Source organism: Ranitomeya variabilis, chromosome 1 (assembly GCF_051348905.1).
Source record: "Ranitomeya variabilis isolate aRanVar5 chromosome 1, aRanVar5.hap1, whole genome shotgun sequence".
NCBI lineage: Eukaryota > Metazoa > Chordata > Amphibia > Anura > Dendrobatidae > Ranitomeya > Ranitomeya variabilis.
The window spans coordinates 376,333,311-376,352,589 of record NC_135232.1 but is presented as its reverse complement, the minus strand read 5'-3'; the positions used below and the strand labels follow the sequence as shown (position 1 = coordinate 376,352,589).

At 47.7% G+C, this 19,279-nt stretch overlaps 1 protein-coding gene across 6 annotated transcripts in view; it reads right to left on the bottom strand.

Moving 5' to 3' along the window:
• The window catches only part of PRUNE2 (prune homolog 2 with BCH domain), a 488,633-nt gene that overhangs the window by 73,339 nt on the left and 396,015 nt on the right, over positions 1–19,279 (bottom strand). For all 6 annotated transcript variants that reach the window (XM_077249022.1, XM_077249023.1, XM_077249020.1 and 3 more), the window contains one exon: positions 7,365–7,541. In XM_077249022.1, the coding sequence (XP_077105137.1) occupies positions 7,365–7,541 (177 nt within the window). The remainder of the gene's footprint in view (positions 1–7,364; positions 7,542–19,279) is intronic.

Here is a 19,279-nt window from a genome sequence, read left to right as displayed (position 1 = left end):
ATAATAAATCTGTGGAATCATCCCCTGGCCTGTTGTCCCTTCTTGCTCTGCCGTACACCCCGTCACAAGCACTATGTGGTTGCCCATAATACTGTATGGAGGACTATGAGGTGCCCATAATACTGTATGGAGGATCATTATACGGGGCCAATAATACTGTATGGTGGACTATGTGGTTGCCCATAATACTGTATGGCAGACTATGTGGTTGCTGTACTCTATGGAGGAGCATTATATGGGGCCAATAATACTGTATGGAGGACTATGAGGTGCCCATAATACTGTATAGCGGACTATGTGTTGACCATAATACTGTATGGCGCACTGTGTGGTGCCTATATATTGTACTATATCTGTTTTTTTATCTGTGCATCAGGAATCGTGGCATGTGTTAAAGGGGCCCACTAATACTCTTTCGCCCGAAGCCCATGAAAACCTGGATCCGACCCTGGCGACAACGCACATCAAGATGAATGCCGGCTGTAGCTGTGACAGGGCGCTCTGCTATGTGACAGGCCATGTGTTGAAGTCACATAGCAGTTTTGTTAAATGACTCATGTAGCCTTTGATAGGCCAGCGGCCTTTCAATGTTACTGCTATGTGACGTCAGCGCGCGGCCTGTCACAGAGCAGAGCGCCCTGTCACAGCAGCAGTCGGCTGTCATTGTAATGACCACGCCAAATATGAAGCCACAAGAGGATGCTGGGGAGTGCAAGAAGAATCCCCCCTCTGTAGTTGGGCAAGGTAGTGGCCATAGGGACGGACATAGGGGCCCAGGGAGGGTACATTAAATAAAGGGGCGCAGGATGAGGACATTATTACTGGAAGGGGCCCAGGATAGGGACCTTATTAAGGTGGACATTGGGGTCCAAGATGGAGACATTAAATAAAGGGACCAAGGATCTGGCACCTTATTAAATAAAGGGGTGACATAATTACTGTATTGAGGTCAGGATGAGGAACATACATTGGCAAGTGGGGACATTATTACTGCTGTAATTTATTTTTGAGCTTACTGCCTTCCATGGGGAGAACAAAATTGGGTCCTGCTACTGTGCAGGGTGGCACTATGTCTTTTTTTTCTTCTTCTGACATAGTATAGAAGTCGAGGAAAATAGTGGGGAATGTGCTCTTGAAGCGATCAGTTATAGCTGTTATTTTCTTCAGAGACGAGTCTTTCCTGGAAGAATTAATGGCAGTCTGCACTGGATGAAGAAAAAATACTTCAACTACAGATGTCACCGGTGAGTCAGTGTGTTGCTTGTACACTTACACTATATACTGTATACTGTGTACAGAGCTCCTTTGTATAATGTCACTGGTGATTACTGTATTATGTGTACACTGACACTATATACTGAGCTCTTGTGTATAATATCACCTGTGATCCCTGTATTACCTGTACACTATACACCATATACAGAGCTCCTGTGTATACTGTCACCGGTGATCCCTGTACTACCTGTAGACTATACACCACATACAGAGCTCCTGTGTATAATGTCACTGGTGATCACTGTATTACCTGTACACTGACACTATATACAGATCTCCTGTGTATAATGTCACCTGTGATCACTGTATTTCCTGTACACTGACACTATATAGAGCTCCTGTGTATAATGTCACTGGTGATCACTGTATTACCTGTACACTATACACTACATACAGAGTTCCTGTGTATAATGTTTCTGTATTACCTGTACACTCACACTATATACAGAGCTCTTGTGTATAATGTCACAGGTGATCCCTGTATTACCTGTACACTATACACCATATACAGAGCTCCTGTGTATAATGTCACTGGTGGTCACTGTATTACCTGTACACTGACACTGTATACAGAGCTCCTGTGTATAATGTCACCTGTGATCACTGTATTAACTGTACACTGACACTATATACAGAGGTACTGTGTATATTGTCACTGGTGGTAATAACAGTGTTGTTAGTATTGTGGTTTGTATTCATAATCAATATTGTAGTATTCGGGCACTATGTGTTGGTAATTTGTGGTCTGGTCACGACGTGGCAGTATTTCTCCTTGTATCTGGTATCATTTGGTCCCTATATGCTGGTAATATTTATTTTTATTTATTTTTACTCATTTATATAGCGCTATAAATTTCACAGTGCTTTACAGACATTATTGCCACTGTCCCCGATGGGGCTCACAATCTAGATTCCCTAGCAGTATGTCTTTGTAAATGTGGGAGGAAACCAGAGTACCTGGAGGAAACCCACGCAAACACGGGGAGAACATAAAAACTCCTTGCAGATGTTGTCCTTGGTGGGATTTGAACCCAGGACCCCAGCGCTGCAAGGCTGCAGTGCTAACCTCTGAACCGTGCTGCCCTAATATGTCATATTATTCGGTCACTATGTGGTGGTAATATGTGATCTGGTCATGGTGTGGCGGTATTTGTCCCTTGTATGTAGTATTATTTGGTCACTATGTGGTCTGGTCATGGTGTGGTGGTATTTCTTCCTGTATGTGGTAATATTGGTCTTGGTATAGTGGATTGTGTTGTGTATGGCGGTCATTTGTTCTCTCTGATATTAATTAGGAGAAGATCCTTTATTTCCATTAGAGTTTTAATGCTTTGTACACAGTGGCAGAGATGCACTTGCAGGGGGTTTCCAGTGGAAAAAAGTAATCACCTCTCCACAGGATAAGTGATAACGTATTGATTGGTGGGGGTCTGACTGCTTGGACCCATTCAGCAAAATGTGGAACTTTTTATCCCCATTAGACTGGAGAGGCATGTCCGACTAGATCACTGATCCATTCATTCACTCTGTGGCTGCACTTGTATTTTTCTGGAAGCCCCAAAGAGAATGAATGGAGCTGCGGTCAGACATCTCACCTGCCTCTGCATTTTAAAATAGGGATAAAAGTGTCCTGTCAGGGATAAAACTTCCCCATTCTTCCGATCGGTGCAGTTTCTAATGGTCGGATCTAAGCGATCACCTATCCTGTGGATCGGTGATAATTTGTTTTAACCAAAGAACCCCATTAATGTAAACTATCGTGGTTATACATCCCAGTTATGGGGGCGCACAGTAGATGTGCAACAGCCTCCTTTGTTTTACAGCTGATGCTCCGCTATAATGACAGATATTTGTATATAACTATAGGGTGGGCCCCTAGAGTCCATACCCCTGGTGGGCCCCAGACACCCCAGTCCGACCCTGTACGCTATGAACATTGGTTTTGACCTGCAAACAGTAAAGTAATATATAAAGCTACTCAAATGTTAAGATGTGATCCAGTGATGGAAAGTTGTCCAACTGGTTTAGGCAAAATTGTAATATTTTACTAGCAGGTGCTGCAAAAGTTTCACGTTGTTATATTCATGAACACAAAAGCTAGGAGAAGAGATGAGTGAGAACTAGGCCTGTGATGGTCTAAATGCAGAGCAAGCGATAGTAAGTAAATACTTGCTTTGTCATTCTTTGTCTCACAAATTCTTGAAAACACAATAAGATATGTTTGTCACAGTAATGTTTTTTTTCCTCTTCCTATTTAAACTGTAAGATACGTATGTTGTGTAAGAATATTGTAAGTCCTAGGTGTGTTTCTAAATCATACATTCTTTCATACACAATGAGTCGCATATTATTGGCATGTGTAGTACAATGGTTATTCTTGAATTATACAGGATCAGATGTGAGCAAAAAAAAGCTTATTCTTTTTGGCCAAAAATAAATATGACATCATGACACTGAGGCATACAAAAAGACATTTTCTGAGCTTAGAAATGGACTTTCTCTATTTAAGAGAGCGGCTTAGGAAAAAATATAATACTACCTTTCCCCCATAGGTGATATCTTCCATATGAAACAACTTGCATTATATTGTATACCTAAGACATCTAGACATTGACTGTCAAAAACACAAAGGTGGATTTGAGAAAGAACTTAATAAGTCTTAGCAGTACGCTAGATGCACCAAACATTAAGAAAAGTAGAAATTCTATGCGTGCTAGGAGCAGTATTGCAGAATATTATAAAAGAACTAGCTATTGAACCCGTTCTACGCCTGGGTGGCGAGCATTTATATTGGTATATGGTCTCCATCCTGGTATGTGCTGCTCCCATCTTGCTCTCCTATCCTGTCATGTGCTGCTCCATCCTGCGCCCCCATCCTGTCATGTGCTGCTCCATCCTGCATCCCCATCCTGTCATGTGCTCCCATCCTGCGCCCCGATCCTGTCATGTGCTGCTCCATCCTGCATCCCCATCCTGTCATGTGCTGTTCCATCCTGCGCCCCCATCCTATCATGTGCTGCTCCATCCTGCGTCCCCATCCTGTCATGTGCTCCCATCCTGCGCGCTGAGTGCGGGCGGCTGTGCTGAGTGCGGGCGGCTGTGCTGAGTGCGGGCGGCTGTGCTTAGTGCGGGCGGCTGTGCTCAGTGCGGGCGGCTGTGCTCAGTGCGGGCGGCTGTGCGTGGCTGTGCTGAGTGCGGGCGGCTGTGCGTGGCGTGCTGAGTGCGGGCAGCTGTGCTGAGTGCGGGCGGCTGTGCTGAGTGCGGGCAGCTGCGCGTGGCTGTGGTGAGTTCAGGCGGCTGCGCGTGGCTATGCTGAGTGCGGGCGGCTGAGCGTGGCTGTGGTGAGTGCGGGCGGCTCTGCGTGGCGGTGGTGAGTACGGGCGGCTGTGCGTGGTGGTGGTGAGTGCGGGCGGCTGTGCGTGGCGGTGGTGAGTGCGGGCGGCTGTGCGTGGCGGTGGTGAGTGCGGGCGGCTGTGCTGAGTGTGGGCGGCTGTGCTGAGTGCGGGCGGCTGTGCTGAGTGCGGGCGGCTGTGCTGAGTGTGGGCGGCTGTGCTGAGTGCGGGCGGCTGTGCGTGGCGGTGCTGAGTGCAGGCGGCTGTGAGTGGCGGTGCTGAGTGCGGGCGGCTGCGCGTGGCGGTGCTGTGCTTGGCGGTGCTGAGTGCGGGCGGCTGTGCGTGCCAGTGGTGAGTGCGGGCGGCTGCGCGTGGCTGTGGTGAGTGCGGGCGGCTGTGCATGCCGGTGCTGAGTGCAGGCGGCTGCGCGTGGCTGTGGTGAGTGCGGGCGGCTGCGCGTGGCGATGCTGAGTGCGGGCGGCTGAGCGTGGCTGTGGTGAGTGCGGGCGGCTCTGCGTGGCGGCGGTGAGTACTGGCGGCTGTGCGTGGCATTGGTGAGTGCGGGCAGCTGTGCGTGGCGGTTGTGAGTGCAGGCGGCTGTGCGTGGCGGTGGTGCGTGCGGGCAGCTGTGCTGAGTGCGGGCGGCTGTGCGTGGCGGTGGTGAGTGCAGGCGGCTATGCGTGGCGGTGGTGAGTGCGGGCAGCTGTGCGTGGCGGTTGTGAGTGCAGGCGGCTGTGCGTGGCGGTGGTGCGTGCGGGCGGCTGTGCTGAGTGCGGGCCGCTGTGCTGAGTGCGGGCGGCTGTGCGTAGCGGTGCTGAGTGCGGGCGGCTGTGCGTGGCGGTGCTGAGTGCGGGTCGCTGTGCGTGGCAGTGCTGAGTGCGGGCGGCTGTGCGTGGCGGTGCTGAGTGCGGGCGGCTGTGCGGGCGGCTGTGCTGAGTGCGGGCGGCTGTGCTGAGTGCGGGCGGCTGTGCGTGGCAGTGCTGAGTGCGGGCGGCTGCGCGTGGCGGTGCTGAGTGCGGGCGGCTGTGCGTGGCGGTGCTGAGTGCGGGCGGCTGCGTGTGGCGGTGCTGAGTGTGCGGGCGGCTGCGCGTGGCTGTGCGTGGCTGTGGTGAGTGCGGGCGGCTGCGCGTGGCTGTGGTGAGTGCGGGCGGCTGCGCGTGGCAGTGCTGAGTGCGGGCGGCTGCGCGTGGCGGTGGTGAGTGCGGGCAGCTGCGCGTGGCGATGCTGAGTGCGGGCGGCTGCGCGTGGCGATGCTGAGTGCGGGCGGCTGCGCGTGGTGATGCTGAGTGCGGGCGGCTGTGCGTAGGGTTGCTGAGTGCGGGCGGCTGCGCGTGGCGATGCGGAGTGCGGGCGGCTGCGCGTGGCGGTGGTGAGTGCGGGCGGCTGCGCGTGGCGGTGGTGAGTGCGGGCGGCTGCGCGTGGCGGTGGTGAGTGCGGGCGGCTATGCGTGGCGGTGGTGAGTGCGGGCGGCTATGCGTGGCGGTGGTGAGTGCGGGCGGCTGTGGTGAGTGAGGGCGGCTGTGCGTGGCGGTGGTGAGTGCGGGCGGCTGTGCGTGGCGGTGGTGAGTGCGGGCGGCTGTGCGTGGCGGTGGTGAGTGCGGGTGGCTGTGCTGGGCGCCGAGTGCCGGGGCCTGAGCAGGTGGGGACACCGGCGCGCTGGGGGGGTCAGGTGCCGGAGTCGCCACTAGCTCAGGCCCCCGGCACTTGCTATATTTACCTGTCCCCCGTTCCACTGCTGCGCGCCCCTCCATCTTCCGGGTCCTCTGCCTGTGACTGTTCAGTCAGAGGGCGGCGCGCATTAAGCGCGTCATCGCGCCCTCTGAACCGTTCAGTTCAGAGGGCGCGATGACGCGTTAATGCGCGCCGCCCTCTGACTGAACAGTCGCAAGCGGAGGATGGAGCAGCGCGCATCACTGGAACGGGGACAGGTGAATATAGCATACTCACCCTCGTCCCTGCTTCTCCGTTGGAGATCGCGGTGTGCGTTCAGTGCTTACGCATACCGCGATCTCCTGGGAGCGTAACTCTGTGGGGTCCGGACTGCGCCGGCGCTTGCCCAGTCTATAAAGGCTTCGGACAGAGTGACGCTCTCAACGTTATATTATAGATAGCATCGTCTATTCCCCTAGCGCAGAGGTCCCCAACGTTTCTGACCTTGAGAGCCACATGAGAGAGGGTCGTGAGGGTAGCGGAATGTAAATTTTAAAAAAAAAATTGTTTCTAAAAAGTTTCGTGAATAAGAAAGAAAACAGAAAAAAAGGAAAACCTTTCCCCAATAAAACTGATTTATATACTGTATATCACTAACTAAAAAGAAAAATAAACCTAACTGAAAACTTGAAAAGAACCGTCAGGAAAAACAACGTGTGGCTGTAAAAAACAAACAATGACTTGCTGTTTTGTTCATCTTGCCTCCCCAGAAATGGGGTGAAAAGACATAAAGAGACTCATTTACCCCAAACGGCACCAAGGTACCAATGGGAACCCATACTACAACAACAAGGCAGAGGGGGAGGAGGAAGGAAACACAAGAAGGCTGGAAAATGTCTCTGTATTTATACACAGCGGGTGACTTCATAATGGTTTAATATGATTTCAGGTTTTTTGCATCCAGTTACGGTAATTGCAGATGAGTTGCTCTGGAGCACACACTAATAATCAATAAGGCAGAGGTCTCATTTAATGGCCAATGTTTATCTAAAATGAGAATAAAGTAAAAACCTACTTTGGCATCTGTATTTTAACACTTATCCATACCTCCATGTGATATAACTTTCTTGTACGGTTCAATCACTTTCATATCAATTCGTTGTTCTTGATCACCAATAATGACTGTCCTCCATAGCTTATTATCAGCTCTCTCTTCTTCCGCTGTGTATTCTTGAATAGATCCAAAATCTCCTTGCAGTGAGTGGCCGAGGGCAGGACGATCATCTAAGATAAACGTAAATCATTTTACCACTTAATGAGATTTAGAATGTTAATTTTAACACCATTTTAATTCAACAACAGCAAACCTACCACATTTTTTTGGGTTTTGGACCATTACAATTTTTTCTAGAAGTGATAAATAGGAATCTGTGGGCATATGTGAGGATCAACAAGTAGAAATTTCCATTAGATTGTGTTCACATGTGCTGGTAGTGTGGGTGGCATGTGCTTGCTGGTACAGATTTTCAAATTGATACATGGAGCATCGACTTCGAGTTAAATTTCCTGGAATTCGCAGATCCATGGGTGAGTTTTCCCATAATGGCCTGCAGCTATCACATCATATGGTCTAGAAAAATCAGGGGAAACCATCACAGTCAGTATAAAGGATGAGGTCAGAACGCACAGCTCATTCCACATAGGGACATAAAATGGCCAAAATTGCATTGAGTTGTACTACTGCACTAGTGAAGCAAATTTAAAATGAAAATGGTAGTCAGTCTGGGAAATGCAAAGATTCAAGTGACATACGGAGGTGCTGTAGATACACTGTCAGTGTGACTGTCAATTCATTGATCTGTGATATACTGCAGCAACTGAACCTTATTAAAAGCAATTTTTATTCTTCACATATCACAATTGCAAACCAGAAGGGCAGTTTAATTCCATGAGTCCTAGTTTTGCTATTAAAGAATCCTGAAACCTAGGCTTGTGTGTCACAGACAAAGAAGCCATATATTTTCTTTTCATTAACTGTCTGCCTCACAAAGTGTGAGTGTTGTTAAAAATGGTCATTTTTTGCACACTTCTTTGTTTTAATAGTCCGATATTATACCCGAACACACCACATTTTACCCCAGCCAGATAGGTTGGCCATTGGTCAATTGAACATTACTAAGGCTAAATTTGCATTAAGTAGCTCAAAAGGAGTTCAATGTAGTACAAGGAGACATATGAGTTCTATTTACATATTTCCAGGGCAATCAGAAGCTTTGAAAGAATGAGAGTCACATTTTGTGGGCAAATTTGGTGAAGTTGACAAATTCAAGTTTCAAATGTTTCAATTATCTAAAGTGACTGGTTTTACTGAGATTTGCTTGAGTTTTCAGTTCAGATAGGTTGTAGGGTCCTTGGGATTTACTGGTGATACACATAGTTTTATTGTATTTCACCTGGGAAAGCCATGTCTTTTGACTGCACGCCTCATTACCAGTACACACATGAATTATTAATATTAATAGGCTTGGGTTGATGTGTGTAAGGCCCCATGCACATGGCAGAGCTTCAAAAATAGAATATTTGGGTAATATGAAATGCAACAGAAACATGTCATGAGTTTTTGTAGCATGGTTATCATGTGCACTTTATCTAATGTAGGCATGCCAAAGAACAGTGAGAGCCCACATATTTCCATGGTAGGTATTGATATGTATCATGCTATGTACAATGAGAGGTGCCCTCAAACCCTAAACTATATTTTGCTCTGATGTTTTTGAGAAAACAAAGATTCAACACTGGTTAGATTCTAGTGCTGACAGCTAGATTTTGAGAGGTGTCCACTGATCCTCTCTTCACCGCATTCAGCCTGATTTGCAGGTTCCTCCTTATTTTTGTTTAGGGAGTGTTACAGAACCCCCCAGCACCAAGAATATGTTATGCAGTATATGTATGTATAATAGGTTCCATGTGAAATGCATCAGTCCACAGGCTGCGCCTCTGGACAAGATATTCTCCTTCTGATCTCCCCCACAGTAAATATCAGCAGGCTCCGGCCACATGCGGCTATTGTAATGTATGTCTGGCCTGCTGTTTTTCTATTGGCCTGCCCTCTGTATCTGTGTTACATATTCTGTGTGTTCTGTGTGCTGTGAATAAAGTGTGGTTAGACTGGAAATACGTGGAGAAGCAGTGAGATTTTATATGCACCCATGTAACCAAGGAATTCCAGCCAGCGTCCTTCATTCAGAATCCGGCCAAGGCAGAGTGGACATCCTGAAACACGGGGTGGTACCTAAAGAGGTACTACAGCACAGTAGACCCCGTTACACTGGTGGCAGACAGCGGGATGTGAGACCCCTTCTACAGGAGGAAAGGAATGAATGGAAAACAACTACCAGAAGTTAAAGAGGACTACATTCAAAGATCTGGTGGAAGCCCGAGGGTTAATCGCCAGCAACAAAACAAAAGCGGATTTGATAGCAGCCATCATGGAACACGACAGTGCAGCGCCCCCCAATGTGAACGTGGAGGAGACTGAATTCCAGAGGGAGGTAAAGAACAGACTGGCGTTCTAGTAGAGATCATACGAGAGGTGATGGCTGATGTGCGTACTGATCTGAAGGAAAAGATGGCAGAGCAGACCAGGATAGAGCTAGCCAAGATGGAGATGGCAGAGCGGACCAAAGTAGAGCTGGCCAAGATGGAGATAGCAGAGCGGAGAGAGGAGAGTCAGCGAGCAGGGGGAGCTCTGGCCTCCGCTCAGGTACCTTCAACAGTAAGCCACAAAAAGATCCAGTATAATGCCTTCCGACAGTTGGGGGAGGCAGAGGAAGACATTGATGGCTTTCTGTAGGACTTTGAGCGGCAGTGTGCCCTTCATCAAGTGAAGCCGGAGGAATGGGTTCAGATTCTGGCCAGCAAGCTGACAGGCCGGGCAGCGGACGCCTATCGCACGGTACCTGATGAGGACTGTATGGACTATGAGCGGATCAAAGAAGTGACCTTGGCCCGGTATGCGCTGACACCAGAGGCATACCGCCAAAAGTTCCGCTGACTTATAAAACGAGTAATCGATACCCACGCTGAATGGGCCTGTAAATTACGGCGGTCACTGCTACAGTGGGTACAAGGGAGCCAAGCAACTACTACGGAGGACGTCCTCCAGCTCGCCTTGTTAGAACGATTCTTTAATGGACTAATCCCCGAGACACAGGAATGGCTTCGGGACAGGCGGCCAACGACTCTTGAGGAAGCCGCTCGTCTGGCCGATGAACATCATGATGCCAGGAGGCCTCAGTTGTCCGGATCAAAGATGGTCACTAGGGTCCGCCCATGGACCTGGAGGGCCCCAAACCACCGAAGATTGTAGGGGGACCAGCTAGAAACCTGGCCTACCACAGTTCCCCTGGGGCGCGATGCCACACCTGCCATCAGCTGGGCTACCTGCAAAGACAATGTCCCAACCGGACTCAGCATACCCAGTGGCCAAAGGCGGGAACAGCTACCTTCAGCCGGGCCGCTGTACACTGCTACCAAGGCGAAGTTGACCCGACATTGGGGGCTACGACTAACCAAGGGGTGGAAGAGATGGAGGAAGTGCTGCATGAAGTGGACCCCATGCAGGCAGCCCGGGCAGATAATCGACAACAGCATCGATAGGTCATGTGGGTTAATGGGAAAAGTATGCAGGGACTAAGAGATTCCGGGGCAACTTTGACCCTTGTGAAGCCTCATCTCGTCCGGGACCAAGAGAAGACAGATCGGACAGTGGCAGTCCGTGTAGCAAGGGGAGCCATACATCGACTGCCCACTGCCCGGATTCACCTGAACTGGGGAGTCGGGGATGGCCTTGTTGAGGTCCGCTTGATGAAGGATTTGCTCGCAGATGTCTTGCTGGGAAATGACTTGGGGCCCATGTTGTCTGCCTTCTCGGTTGCCCCTCTGGCTGAGACATATCCTGTGACCCAGAGACAAGCTCGAGCTGCGGAGGCGAAATCACACTCAGAGGAGGCCCAGGTAAGACATCCCAGCCCTACACATATTCCCATAGCCAGGCACATTTCTTGGGCCACACCAGATGAATTTAAGAGGGAGTTACTTGAGGATCCTTCATTGGAGGGATATCGTGGGAAGGCACAAGAGGGGAGAGGGGTACTGGAAGGGGAACAGTTTATATGGAAGCAGGGACTCCTCTACCAGATCATAGAGCAGCACCACACAGGGACGAGCACCACTATAAAACAACAGCTGGTAGTTCCCAAGAAGTACAGGCAGGAGTTACTGCGAATCTCTCATGTCATACCCATGGCCAGGCACTTCGGCGTCAGTCGCACCAGGCATCATCTGACACAAAACTTCTTTTGGCTGGGGTTAACCTATGATGTTCGTCAGTACTGCCAGACCTGTGACAGTTGCCAGCGCATTGGCAAGAGGGGAGATCGATGCAAGGCCAAATTACGCCCCCTCCCCATTGTGGAGGAACCATTTAGCCGAGTAGCGGTCGACCTGATATTGCCGTTAGCCAAACCCAGTCCGTCAGGGAAAAGGTATATATTGACAGTGGTAGATTATGCCACACGGTATCCAGAGGCGGTTGCGTTACCTAACATACTGGCAGAGACAGTGGCGGCTGCCCTGCTCCAGGTTTTCTCACGGGTTGGATTTCCCCGGGAGATTATCTCGGACCAGGGTACCCAGTTTACAGCAGAGGTGACCAACCAACTGTGGAAGCTGTGCGGTTTAAAGTCCATTAGAAGCGCCCAGTACCATCCGCAAACCAATGGGTTGTGTGAACGCTTTAACGGGATGTTAAAACAGCTCATTGGGGCTTTTACCGGGACCTACAGGGACTGGGAGAAATTCTTGCCTCACCTCCTGTTTGCCTATCGGGAGGTGCCCCAAGAATCCACGGGGTTCTTCCCGTTCGAACTGGTATACGGGAGACGGGTAAGGGGACCCCTAGACTTAGTGCTAGAACACTGGGAAGGGGAGGGCATCATAGAAGGGGTACCTATTGTACCCTATGTGGTGGAATTCCGGGACCGCCTACAGGAGCTGACCCAGGCTGTACATGGGAACATGCAGGAGGCTCAGCGGCGCCAGCGCGTATGGTACGATCGGAAGGCCAGAGAGCGCACCTTGGAAATAGGACAGAAGGTCCTGGTGTTAGAGCTCACTAGGCAGAACAAGTTCCAAGCTGCATGGCAGGGGCCCTACCAGGTAGTGGGGAAAATAGCCGACACCACCTATAATGTCGCTGATTGTGACGACCCCAGGGTTATCCGCATGTTCCACGTGAATATGCTGAAGCCCTACCGGGAGCGCCCTGAAGAGGTAGTGGCCATCTGTGCACCTGAAGCAGAGGATTTAGCCGGACTTTCCTTGCCTGATGTTTAAGGGGAAAGGACTCAGTCTAAAACATGGGACCAGGTACACTTGGGTGAAGACCTAGGTCCCCGGAAGAGACAGCAGGCGGAGGCGTTGTTGAGGCAGCGACAGAGGATGTTTTCAGGGAGACCAGGGTACACTCGCCTGGCACAACACAAGGTTGAGACCCAGGATCAGACCCCCCTGCGACAACCCCCCTTCCGCGTCCCTGAGTCTGTACGAGAAGGGATGCGACAAGAGATACAAGAGATGTTGCGTTTAGAGGTCATTGAAGAATCAGATAGTCCCTGGGCATCACCCGTAGTGTTAGTGCCCAAGAAGGATGGGACTACACGGTTTTGTGTAGACTATCGTAAGCTCAATGAGAAAACAGTGACGGATGCGTATCCCATGCAGCATGTGGATGAGTTGTTAGACCGGCTGGAGGGGTAAAGTATTTGACCACCATCGATCTATGCAAAGGCTACTGGCAGATTTCCCTTAGTCCTGACGTTATTCCCAAGTCTGCATTTCTCACCCCGTTCGGCTTATTCCAGTTTCGAGTTATGCCATTTGGGATGAAGACTGCCCCGGCGACCTTCCAGAGGCTGGCTGACCGGCTTCTGGATGGTCTCCAGGACTATGCTTGTGCCTACCTGGATGACATCGCCATCTACAGCGCGACATGGGAAGAGCATCTAAATCACCTAGAGACAGTATTAGACAGGATCCACAAGGCCGGAATCACCCTGAACCCAAACAAGTGTCACATGGGCAAAGCAGAGGTTCAGTATTTAGAGCATTGGGTGGGAAGTGGGAAACAGAGACCAGAACCAGCCAACATTGAGGCCATAGCCAAATGGCCCACCCCACGCACTAAAACCCAGGTCATGGCGTTTCTAGGGACAGCGGGGTATTACAGGAAATTAATTTCCAATTACAGCAGCGTAGCCAAGCCCCTCACTGATCTGACCCGTAAGAACCAACCCCGCCAGGTAACCTGGACCTCAGAGTGTGAGGAAGCCTTCCGCCAGCTAAAGGACGCCCTCACCAATACCCCTGTATTGGCCGCACCCGATCCAACTAAACGTTTCCTTGTTCACACGGACGCTTCTATGTTTGGATTGGGGGCAGTACTAAGCCAAGTCGGGCCGGACGGCCAAGAACACCCGGTAGCTTACCTGAGTCAGAAACTACTGCCCTGTGAAGTGAGCTATGTGGCCATCGAGAAGGAGTGCCTGGCAATAGTATGGGCACTCAAAAAGTTACAACCATATTTGTATGGACGACAGTTTTCCCTCCTAACGGACCATAATCCCCTAGTCTGGCTTAATCGGGTCTCCGGAGAGAACGCCAGATTACTGCGGTGGAGTTTAGCCCTACAACCTCTGAACTTCACCATCCACTACAGACCCGGCAAACAAAACGGTAACGCCGATGGACTAAGTCGACAAACGGAACTTGTACCAACCCCATAAACTTCGGTCATCCCCAAACCGATCCGTTAAGAATCAGACTGTGTATGCCGATCGCGTCGCTGAAAAGGGGAGCCATGTTACAGAACCCCCCAGCACCAAGAATATGTTATGCAGTATATGTATGTATAATAGGTTCCATGTGAAATGCATCAGTCCACAGGCTGCGCCTCTGGACAAGATATTCTCCTTCTGACCTCCCCCACCTTTGTAATTCCCACAGTAAATATCAGCAGGCTCCGGCCACCTGCGGCTATTGTAATATATGTCTGGCCTGCTGTTTTTCTATTGGTCTGCCCTCTGTATCTGTGTTATATATTCTGTGTGCTGTGAATAAAGTGTGGTTAGACTGGAAATACGTGGAGAAGCAGTGAGATTTTATATGCACCCATGTAACCAAGGAATTCCAGCCAGCGTCCTTCATTCAGAATCCGGCCAAGGCAGAGTGGACCTCCTGAAACACGGGGTGGTACCTAAAGAGGTACTACAGCACAGTAGACCCCGTTACAGGGAGTATCTTGTTGATCAGGCTGGATAAAGGGGAAACTCTCAACAGATATTTCTCCTCAAGCCTAGTATTTATTACAGCTTTGACTTCTTGACAACACTGCACATCAGAGTAACTATCTGCCCAAGGTTAGAGTGCATGAATGTATTGACAGGTTGTCCATTTGACAAGAAGATAGACTTGTTCTGATGATGACATAAGCTCACAAAGCAATGTCTAGTTAAAATATAATTGTGGCAAACAGTCACATGTTCTGATTTCCATCCTTTGGATGTAACCCGGAATGTTACAATTCAGTCTCAGTGGGTAAAGATTTTAAAAATGATAAGGAATTGTAAAATAGATCTGCATTAAACAGTGATGAAATGCGTGATCTCATCTTAGTAAGTGTTGACATATCTTTAGGATATGCGATCACTTTATGATTTCTGGAGTAGAACCTGTTTTTACCATTACCATAAAAGCTCATTGGGTCTATCAATATTCTGTATAAGGCATAGTATTTTTAGTTACACTTAATTCATTCCCCATCCTTAATGTTGTTCGGTGCCAGAAAAAAACACAAAAATCTGTTAATGAGTGCATAATTAAAAGTCTGAAATCTGGGAATTATGAAATTGACATACGCCCGTTTCTAAAGCCATTGACACCGCTGAGTGCAAACAAACAAAACAAAGCTTCTGTTGAATACATTACCTTTCTAAATCCAGACTTTAGCAATCACACCATGTTCTGTATTTACATGTGGAATTAGCAACACTCCCCTAGTAACCATGCGCTTATTAAAGCTAATGTGCTCTACTGCTCCAGAGGAAGAGGTCAAACCATGAAGGACAAAGAATCAATTGTGAGTGGAGAAACAGAAGAATTAGCCAATTAGATGGCCCTCTGATATGTCTGCTCTTCATAGTAATCTTTCCAAACAAATATTGAAATGGGCTTTTGTTCTTGAATTCAGCATTCCTTGGCATGCCCCATAGTTTAGCTGACAAGCGCTAGCAGGTTATATTGCTATGTCTTACGCAAAGGATGCAAGGTACAGAAAGGATTAAAAACTTCTCAATCTCCAATTCCACAATGAATCTTTAACCCATGTGTGCCCTACATATCCTGGAGATGTCTAAGCTTTACCACACGTTCTACTACTTTCCATATCTGTGATAAAGTGTCCCATTATGCTGTGGAATTTCAGTCATAATCCTTGTTATTGTCATTCTGTATAAGGGTCAGACATCTCAGCATGCTAATAAAATGTGTTTGAGGTATCCCAGACAACAGTCTTTTGTAATCCTCTTCTGAGAGGTTACCATCTCAATGACTAAAAGAGTCACCTCGTTTTCCTAGACTCATAGCCATAGACTCTACCAACAAGTTAACATGGCAACTATATTGGTTGTAAGTTTTCACCCAAGAAAAAAAGGTTTTTCACCCTATGGCAAACTTCAACAAGCCGTGTACCTTGCCGAACAATATCAATGTGTAATGTACACACTGTTAGGATTCAGCTCTAATTGCTGGTTGATGTGGTCTTCCCATGATCAGAAAATAGTCGACACGTGATCACAATGTTTTACTAAGATATTGGTTTTAAGAACTTGATAGAGAAGGACAAGTGATTAGTTTAGCATATTTTTATATAACGATAAGTTGGTATAGTAATCTAACACTTAATTCAAAAACCGATTAATACCTAAAAATAATTCTTTATTATTGAAAAATATTAAAAACCTTATAGACAAAATACCGCAAACCCACAAACAAATAAAATAACAAAAGGAACTCCTAGTTTTCCCTATCACTCCCTAGTATACCCTTCCTGGCAGCGGAGGTTGGCACCCTAACTTATTCGCAAAATGGCGCCCCCACTCACCGGCGGCTCGCCCTAGAAAAACTCTAATAAACCCTACTATAAATGACTGCAATAAAGTCAATAAATAAGATAAACCCGTTCAAACAAAAAGCGTGCCGTGGGTTTGCGGTATTTTGTCTATAAGGTTTTTAATATTTTTCAATAATAAATAATTATTTTTAGGTATTAGTTGGTTTAGCATATGTAATGGCAAAAAAGTAGGAATTTTATGCTGGAGAAGTTTTATTGGAATGTGTCCTTGAAAAATATTTCTGAGGCTGCTTTTTCACTGTCATAATACCGCCACATGTTTGGTCCATTTTATATTACCAATAAATGTACCCTGCCATAGGTCTGCTGAACCAAACACGGATCATCCTAGTGGTCAATGGTTTAAGTTCAGTTCAGTAAAAAACAACTATGTGAAAATCACCTAATGCTGCTTTCAGGTAATCTGTTCCCACAAAAGTTTTTTAGACCTGGACTGGACTTCTGCCTTCCCAGAGTTTTACATTGGGAATATTTCCCCCCTCCCTTGCGCCAAGAGTGAATTGGGAATATTTCCACCGCCCTTGGCCAAAATCTGATTGGGAGTATTTTCCTTGTGCCAAGATCCAATACAGGATGATTTCTCTCTCCTTCTAACAGAGTGGCAAATCTAAGAAAACAAATGAGAGAACTGCTGTAACTCCAGAATATGATTGTACAAAGGACCCAAGACTAGAGTGGTTAAAACTTTTTTACTTGTCCATGGTAATTCATACATGGTACACTCGTCCTCGCTACTATTTTTATCCCTATCTCTAGGCAATTCATCTTGAATGAATCTAGTAAGCAACTTATATGCATCTTCTACAGGAAGTAATACATCCATTAATAAAGAATTTTAGCACCATCTCTTGGATATACGCTATATTTCTGTCCACAATGGCTGTATCATGAAAAATGTCTAAAATCTAAATGTCGACATTTACACTGAGAAAAGCACATTATGTGGCAGGCGAAACAGAACATACTGGGGAGATTAAATCACTGAGATCATTTCTTGGCAGATTAAAAAGCTGGCAACATTCATAAAGTTCTCATATTATTTGTTCCTCTATGCCAGCGTGTAAATATGAAAAGTTACAGATTGTAAAAGATGGTCAGTAGACATTAATAATCCATATAACAGCTGTCAAGTCATACAGTGGTATATGTGTATATTTGATGGTAATTTTAACCCATTCCTTACTTATGAAAAGAGCGTGAGGGGGCTGCCTGTGCTTTGAGACAGAGGATTGTATGTTAAGGAACAGTTCTGAGGAGGAGGTGAGATGGATGGGGAGGATTGAAGAGGAGATGAACAGTTCTTTACTTGGTGTGGGGATTGGGGGAGGTAGCAGAAAGTGAAAGATTATAGGGGTAAAAGTGACAACAAACAGAAACATTGTTTACAGTGACTGGCCAGTTACCTTCAGTTCCCTTCAGGTTCAATTCAGGTTTTAATTCTAATGTAATCCACACTTTTAGAACACACTTCTAGAAATCACACTGCAGACTGAAGTCTAGCAGACTTGTGCTATGCAATATATGGAAAACTAAGTGCGGTCAGGTGTGGAGCAGAGAGGAGTGGTCTTTGCTCATCTTGGTCAGAGAATTAAGGGTCGACCAGATGCATTTGGCCTGGGACAGCTCATAGAATCTCATGGCTTTCAGTATCACCTCTATGCTGATGACACACAGATCTACATCTCTGGACCAGATATCACCTCCCTACTAACCAGAATCCCTCAATGTCTGTCCAGTCCACTATTTCATCCTTCTTCTCCGCTAAATTTCTGAAACTTAACATGGACAAAACAGAATTCATCATCTTTCCCCCATCTCACGTGACCCCCCCAACGAACCTATCCATTACAGTAAATGGCTGCCCACTCTCCCCAGTCCCACAAGCTCGCTGCCTCGGGGTTATCCTTGACGCTGATCTCTCCTTCAAACCACATATCCAAGCCCTTTCCACTTCCTGCCGACTTCAACTCAAAAATATTGCACGAATCCGTTCATTCCTCAACCAAGAATCTGCAAAAACCCTAGTCCATGCCCTCATCATCTCTCGTCTTGACTACTGCAACCTCCTGCTCTGTGGCCTCCCCTCAAACACTCTCGCACCCCTCCAATCTATTCTAAACTCTGCTGCCCGACTAATCCACCTGTCCCCCCGCTATTCTCCGGCCTCTCCCCTCTGTCAATCCCTTCACTGGCTCCCCATTGCCCAGAGACTCCAGTACAAAACCCTCACCATGACGTACAAAGCCATCCACAACCTGTCTCCTCCTTACATCTGTGACCTCATCTCCCGGTACTTTCCTACACGCAACCTCCGATCCTCACAAGATCTCCTTCTCTACTCCCCTCTTATCTCCTCTTCCCACAATCGTATACAAGATTTCTCTCGCGTATCACCCCTACTCTGGAACCCTCTACCACAACACATCAGACTCTCGCCCACCATCGAAACCTTCAAAAAGAGTCTGAAGACCCACCTCTTCCGACAAGCCTACAACCTGCAGTAACCACCGATCAACCAACCGCTGCACGATCAGCTCTATCCTCACCTACTGTATTCTCACCCATCCCTTGTAGATTGTGAGCCCTCGCGGGCAGGGTCCTCACTCCTCCTGTACCAGTTATGACTTGTATTGTTCAAGATTATTGTACTTGTTTTTATTATGTATACCCCTCCTCACTTGTAAAGCGCCATGGAATAAATGGCGCTATAACAATAAATAATAATAATAATAATAATAATGAAATATTTTGTGTCCCAGTTTCAGAAACTGAG